Source organism: Hakea prostrata, chromosome 1, assembly GCF_041222555.1.
Source record: "Hakea prostrata isolate BN-2017 chromosome 1, UWA_Hpros_2, whole genome shotgun sequence".
NCBI lineage: Eukaryota > Viridiplantae > Streptophyta > Magnoliopsida > Proteales > Proteaceae > Hakea > Hakea prostrata.
This window is the reverse complement of record NC_142600.1, coordinates 41,829,142-41,836,795: the sequence shown is the minus strand read 5'-3', so window position 1 is coordinate 41,836,795 and position 7,654 is coordinate 41,829,142. Positions and strand designations below refer to the sequence as shown.

The 7,654-nt window shown below is 39.5% G+C and overlaps 1 protein-coding gene across 1 annotated transcript; it reads left to right on the top strand.

The window, feature by feature from the left end:
• The first annotated feature begins 710 nt into the window (after positions 1–710).
• On the top strand, positions 711–7,212 carry LOC149028978 (uncharacterized). The gene is made up of 3 exons (XM_089139864.1): positions 711–1,032; positions 2,656–2,710; positions 6,009–7,212. The coding sequence occupies exons 1-3, from the start codon at positions 951–953 to the stop codon at positions 6,166–6,168; spliced, it is 297 nt and encodes a 98-aa protein (XP_088995990.1). The 5' UTR covers positions 711–950; the 3' UTR covers positions 6,169–7,212.
• Positions 7,213–7,654: the final 442 nt, after the last annotated feature.

Here is a 7,654-nt window from a genome sequence, read left to right as displayed (position 1 = left end):
ATAAAACCCACACCACAGGTTGCCCCAACATCATAACCCCCTGTTGATAGGGTCGTGGCATGTTATTACCTAACCATGCATCTATATGAATTCATGCAATCAATCATGTTACATATGTAGAGATGAGAGCGTTTGTGTGTCGTATACATGTTGCTGCCCTTTAACCCATCCTATAAACATTCATAACAGATTGTATTGCACATGTTGAATCTCACATTTGCATCTAGTCAACTCCATAACTGGAAGAAAAAAAAAAGCATAACATTGTTGAATTTCCAATATTCATGGTATAACATATTCGAATAGTAATTATCTTAATTAATTCACATCCATCCCCATGTGAGTCATCTCAAATTCCAGATTGCAGGCATCAAGCTTTGGATGCAACGGTGGATCCTCTACCCTCGTGGATTGTGCTTGCTTTACATCCATCCACATGTTTAGGAAGATGACTCACATCTGGCCCATCTTGTTAATGCCTAGATGTTACCTCCCCTCTAGATGTGTGGTGGATGAAGGTGAAGAGAGCACTCTCTCAACCCATGCCGTAAAGGATCCGAAGTTGGTATTTCTGGCGCACCAGACTTGAGGTGATAAAATATTCCCTCCCAGTTGTCTTAAGTCCGGTCCATCTAAAAGAAACTGGGCGGGAGGAGAATGGACTGGGCTGGCCTTGGGTGCAGGATTTGTCTTTGAAGGCCCAATCATGTGATCGGGTTCTGCTTGTGATGCAGGCCTGGGCCCTGCCCTTCCTGTGTTTTGTAGATTGAGTTCCCTTGGCGGTTGATGCGGTCACCACCGACTTATCTCGGAAACTAGGGTTTTGAGCTTGCCTTTCAGGTTGATTCTGGTTCAACTTTTCGTCGCAGTTTTCACCTGCTAAGCCTCCTCGAAGTCTCTTCTGTTCACTCATCCGAAAATCCCCTTAAACATATCTTCGAAGACAGACAATGGCGAAGAAAAGAAATAAGAAGATAAAAAATGGTTCTGCCGCAATGGACATCTCCGTGGACACTTCCAGCGTTCCCCATGGTAACTCGATCTTACTCCCAAAATTCTCGTTTGATTTATAAATTTCGTTTCACGTTGCCTGAGCTTTTCAACCCTAGATTTTGAATTAATGTCGAAATTACGCAGAAACTATCGTTTGGAACTTCTTAATATTTGTACTCTTCTTGGAGACACTGGCACATCGATGTCCCGCTTTTGTACTTCCTGACTTGTCAGTTTGAGATTTAGTATGTTTAGATTAGGTTCTTCACTTCTGTTGATAAGGATTTTGCTTTTCCATTAACTGAAGTTATTGGGACCAGTCAGACGACTTGTTCTTGGAAGTAGGTATTAGTGGCTGATCTGTTCCTTTCCGCAGGTTTTGCCCCATGATTCTGTAGTGAAGTATTTTACTATATAATATTTTGGTAAAACCCTGAGATATCTCGAGAAATTTATCCCTTTATACTTCTGTTTTTGGATGTTTTCACAAATTGTAATTGTGGGTACTTAGTATTCTTATATGGTAAATGCTATAGTAAATTCAATAGTCTAAAAATTAAAGGTAGTCGTATTATTTCATTTATGGAACTGGAGGAAGTCTAAAATTTCTCAGATTCTCGTAGGTTGTTGGTAAATTTGCTTGTTGGCCATTGAATTAACATCATCATCGGCAATCTTACTTTCCAATCCTTTTCTATTTCTGCAAAAAGGTAGTAGATTACTTTGGCTGTTAGAGAATCACATGTTTAGATCGTGTGATAGTATAGTTTGGAGTCTTTTACCATTTGATACTTGCTAAACCTTAAGGAAGGCATGAGCAATGATATTAAGATATTTGAATAGAAATTGTCTTCTAATATGCCCTTTTCCGGTGCATTCAACCTGGTCTTTTTTGGTACTTTTTCCTCTCATATTTTTATGGGTATGCCTTTGGATCGTTTTCTGTTGGATTTATGGCTCTCTCTTTTTCTGATTTTGCATTAGTTTTGTGTTATTCTTGTTTTTGGATTGAGTTCTGCTTCTGTAGGTAGTTATGGCTTTTACTTCTAGTGCACCTAAGGATCATCACAATGCCTTATCACATGCTTATTCAAGTAAATTTGTTCCTTAGATTGGGAGGTGGGAATATTGTAGAGATTGTGCAATAGTGTAGTGGGATCTCTATTTAATAAAAAATGCATCAGCAATGCATGGGGCTCCAGTCACTTCTGGGTCTTTGAAGGGTCATAATGTCACAGCCTTGTGGCCCTTACCTTGCTTTTGCATAAGGGCTCTTTCTAACTCGAACCCCTGACCAGTTTGTCACAGTGGCAAAACCTTATTGTTGCACCCATGACTCCAGCCGCATCACCATTGAGTGGACATAAATATTAGATTACGTTATTGGAGGTCACCTGCACTAGGATGAATTTATCATTGCATTCTTCGTTGTGAGGGTTAAAATAAGACCTATGGTGTATTTCAAATTCTGACTGTGCTGACTGTGCTTATGGCAGAAAATGAGATATCTGAGACTAGCCCACCATAAACTCTCATTTGAATAGGATATCTGTTCCCTTATTTTTGGATGAATAATAGGATATCTGTTCATTTGGTTTCTCTTTGATCACATTTCATTATACATCTGCCATTGTTTGCCTCCCTAACTTATAGTAAATGCAGCAATGGACACATCAGAAACTGGAGCTCCCTCTTCAGCCCTCGGTGTTCATGACAGGTCAGTACTGCTAATTCGTTGGTTCTGGATTCTAGTGCTTAATGTGTTAATTCTGAGAACTGGATGGGTAATGGTCAACGTTCTCTGATTTAACAACTGTAGCATATTAGTAAAAATAATGAATACAAAATGAAATGTTTTGCATGGCTAACTTTTGGTTATAGAAAATGTTGCCTTTTTCTGATCTTAGTCAACTTCGTCAAAACGTTTCCTTTTGATCTACTTAAGTCTGAGTTTGGAACAGTATTCTGGTTCTGCTGCTGAATGGTTTCTGTTAGCTCTGTTTTAATCCTTTTAGTTCTGTCACGTAACAAGAATTAGCAACTAGAGAAAAATTCATCAGTGTATCAGCTTACAAAATAATGTTCTGGCATGATAAAAGAAGATTAACATGAAGAAGAGAAAAAGATATGCATAGGGTAGAATATGGAGTGGTTTGCCTTAGTAATTGATTTGAATAAGAAAAGGCGAAGACAAGAAGGATACAGTCTGGAATCCTCCCAGATCCTCAGGGTTGGCATCTTTCCAATCTCTAGATTGAGATCACCACCAGACCCTTTTGGAATCCTACCAAGATCCTAGTGAATTACCATGGTAGAAACAAGCTCTGAACCTCACAGAACCAAAAGGCGAGGTTCATTTAAGAAATTAGATTCCTGGCAAGGTCCGATGTTCCTCACAACCTTGTATAAAACTCAAAACAGACTCAATGTTACAAAGTGGATTCCATACCCTGAGCTCTGGTTGCTGTGCCCCAAAGGAAGTAAATTCAATTTGCGAGGTGAGAATGTAAATTCTGTAATAATCCTGACTTAATGGTGACTAAAGTTAGGAGGAATGGAAGTTATTCCTGGAATTTCATGGTATAAAGGGAAATAATGAAATTCAAATAAGAGGGGCTTATTTGTAAGGAACCAGAAAACAGGTCTTTAATTTCGAGTAGAAGTAGAACTATTCTTCCTCCTGATGAAGCAGTAAACCAGTAATTTAAGTGTAGCTCAAACAATCTTAATTGGAAGAACTTGGTTAATGATCTCTTATTTTTGTTGACCTTTTCTTAATAACTCAAACAAGTGCAATTTGTTGGTGGTAGAAAAATCAACTAACCAGGTTGATTGCTTGGGGTTCTTTTTTATTTTGGATTGGTAGACCAAAGGGTTGACTAGGCTACTTTGTCATTTGGTCTGTCCAATGGACTGCTATCCATTTAGCATGGTACAAGACATTCACACGACTTGAATATGTCACCGTTGTGGAGACCTCTCTTGAAGTGACCTTAGAAACCGTATCTTTGTGTCACCATGATGGTGAGGATGTACTGTGTTTTGTAGATTGAGCTGGAACCCCAACTCATCTGCATTAGAGATGATAGTTCTTCAGCGCCCGGTGAATTATCTAGTTTGAACAGTATTTTTGTTATCGTTTGAATTAGTAGTTCTTTAAGTGCAGCTCAAAGAATTTAATTGGAAGAACTTGGTTAATGATCTATCATATTTATTGACCTTGTCTTAAACAAGTGCGATTTGTTGGTGGTAGAAAAATCAACTAATCAGGCTGATTGCTTGGGGTTCTTTTTTTTGGATCGGTAGACCCAAGGGTTTGGCTAGGCTGCTTTGTTATTTGGTCTGTCCAATGGACTGCTATTCATTTAGCATGGTGTCAGACATTCACATAACTTGAATATGTCACATTTGTGGAGACCTCTCTTGAAGTGACCTTGGAGAAACTGTTTCCAAGTATATACCATAATGGTGAGGACTACTGTTCTCTGCAAAATGAGTTGGACCCCCCCCCCCCCCCCCCCAAATTCATCTGCATTAGAGGTTACTTTGGAAAAAAAAATCATCTGCTGTGCACAGCAGTGCATCACCACAGCGTGCCACATGGAACATGCTAAACAAAGGGCTAAGATTAGAAATCTGATTTTAAGTGAAAGGAACCCAGTTTTGAGACCCATTTGCTAAATACATACCCATTTTTAAAAACCCGTTAGCTTATACCCACTGATTTCTAAAAGTTACACTTAAAAATTGGGAAGAGCCAGGTTTACCTTCCGGAGGAGCTAGGGTTGCTCACAGATCTCACATTGTTTCATATTCATAAACCTGAAGCTTCTTTACAAGCTGGATCTGAGGAACAATTGGTTCGCTGGCAAGTTTCCCCTGGCAGTTCTACGATTGCCGTCGCTCAAGTATCTCAATCTGAGATTTAATGAGTTCGAAGGTGGAGTCCCTAGTGAGCTCTTTGATAAAGATTTTGATGCCATTTTTCTCAATGACAACCGCTTCCATTTCAATCTGCCAGATAATTTTGGTAACTCTCCGGTTTCTGTGATTGTTCTTGCAAACAATAATTTCCACGGCTGTCTTCCTGCCAACTTGGGAAATATGACCAACCTGAATGAGATTATTTTGCTGAATAATGGATTAAATTCGTGTTTGCCTCCGGAGATCGGGTTGCTGAAGAATTTGACAGTGTTTGATGTGAGCTTCAATAAGCTCATGGGCCATTGACTGATGCAATTGGGAACATGGTGAGTTTGGAACAACTTGATGTGGCACACAACATGCTTTCGGGAACGATTCCTACGAGTATCTGTTCGTTAACTAGTCTTAAAAATGGGTGGGTATTTAGCAGATGGGTCTCAAAACTGGGTTCCCTTCACTTAAAATCAGATTTTTAATTAGCCCTTTGTTTAGCATATTCCATGTGGCGCGCTGTAGTGGTGCACTGCTGTGCACAGCAAAGAGATGTGCACAGCAGAGGATTTTTCCCGGTTACTTTTGTATGAGAGTTCTTCAGGGCACAGTGAATTATCTTAGTTTGAACAGTCTAAGCATTTTTGATCATTTGAATTAGGAGTTATTTGACCAACCAATGATTCATGCTTCTTGGGTGTCCTTGACTTGCACCAAATGTTTGGCTCAGACTTTGGTGCTTTGAACAGTTGGGTCCTATTCTTGCTTTTGCATGAATTTATTGTTTTCATTGTGAAAAATGTTGAGTTTATGATCTTTAATATGATAAGGCAATCCATAGGAAAACCGTTAACATATTTACTGCAGTTTGAAATAGTTGTTGCATGTAAGATATCAATACTTTCTTAACCCCCTCCCCTCCCCCAAAATCAAAAAGAAAAAAAAGAAAAAGAAGAGCAAGATGTCAATAATTTTTAATATGGTTATGAAATCATTGGTATAACTCAAATATAATGTTCTGCATTTAGTCTGCTGGATGCTTGCCTGCTGTTATTTGACTCGTTCTGTCTTCCACCTTGTGAAACTTTTCAAAACGACAGAAAGATCAGAAAAGGATTACAAGTGAGGAGGTCAAAGAGCCTAAGAAAGAAGAAGGCTGTAGAGAAGGCTGCCTCGCAAATGGAGAAGTTGGAGGAGAAAGCTCTAAAGAATGAAAGCAAAGTTTTGAGAACAAAATCCGCCAAAAAGCTGTATGAGTAGATTAAGCGAATGCTGTTTCGTCTGAGCCTCAGAGAGTCTAATGATGGTCTTGTCCATAGTTTAAGCTGTTCTATTATCATTTTTGTATTTTGTTTTTCCTTTGTAGGCAAGATTAAGTGTTCTAAGAGCAGTTATTGTGCTTAATTAGTTGTTTGCCTCATTGCCAATGGCTGGATTGTCAAATTCAGTTGTGCTCAGCTTACCGATAAGGTACAATATTAGTTGTCAGGGAGACAACCACCTAGAAAGTACGAAGAACGGAAGAAGCTACCGCTCGCTATACCGTCACTGTCAATAACCCTAAGCAGGTGTATATGCATACAAAGACGAGGTGAATCCATTCCAGTCTCTCAGATCTCCATTAGTGTCTTCGACAAAATTGGCAGAGTGGCAAGGATATGATCAACCTAGGCTTGAGTGAGAACTCGTCTCGTCCACCACCATAGCTTGCGGGAAAAAAGGGAAGGGCATCCTTGGTACATATTAATTCATCAGGAGCTTGTCATCATAATATTCTGTTGTGACGTTTGAGGACATAGGATGCTTATAGCTTTCAAGTTCTGGTCACATAATGGTATCTTTGCTCCACACCACCCATTGCCTTCGGCAACCTTGATAATCTGTGAAGCCATACTTGAGATTCATCTTGACCGCAGTGTTACTCTGTTCTCCCTAGTTAGAATCTATGTGGAGGAACCAAAACCATAGACTAATACAAATTTTATGACTATACTTCCATAAAGGGTTTCAACAAGGACCTACAATATATACCTAGGCTTTAATTGGCTTGGCCACACCTTCAAAATAGTTAAAAATAGGCTTTAATATTTAGCTGTCTTTGTCTTCCAGGTCGTCTCCTATAGGCAGTGGCGGAGCCACATTCAGAAGATATGAATCGGTCATGAGACTTGGGAAACTTTATGTTTCTTGAAATAGGGCTTCGGGAAACCGAATGAGACCCTCAAACAAAGCATCGGTTTTTTCCGAATGAGACTTCTAAAGGATGAAGCATTGGTTTTATTGAATGAGACTTTTGAAGGATGAAGCATCGGTTTTATTGAATGAGACTTCCGAAGGATGAAGCATCGGTTTTACCAAATGAGACTTCCGAAGAATGAAGCATCAGTTTTACCGAATGAGACTTCCGAAGGATGGAGCATCGGTTTTACCAAATGAGACTTCCGAAGGATGGAGCATTGGTCTTGTACCGAGTGAGGCTTCCGAAGGATGAAGCCTAGGCTTGTCCCGAATGCTGGTCTTTGTCAAGATTCGACAAGGCTCCGAATGAAGCTTAGGCTATATCTGATGGAGTCTAGCCATCATATTCTGGATATTCCCGAAAAGGAAATCCCACAAATCAACTATAGCTATAAGTATGAAATTTTGAAGGCAAGGAATCAAGGTCTATTCATAAATTCATGAAATGGCCATAGGGGGCCAACCCTTACACAAGAAAAAGGAAAAAGAAAAAACTCTCATTCTGGTG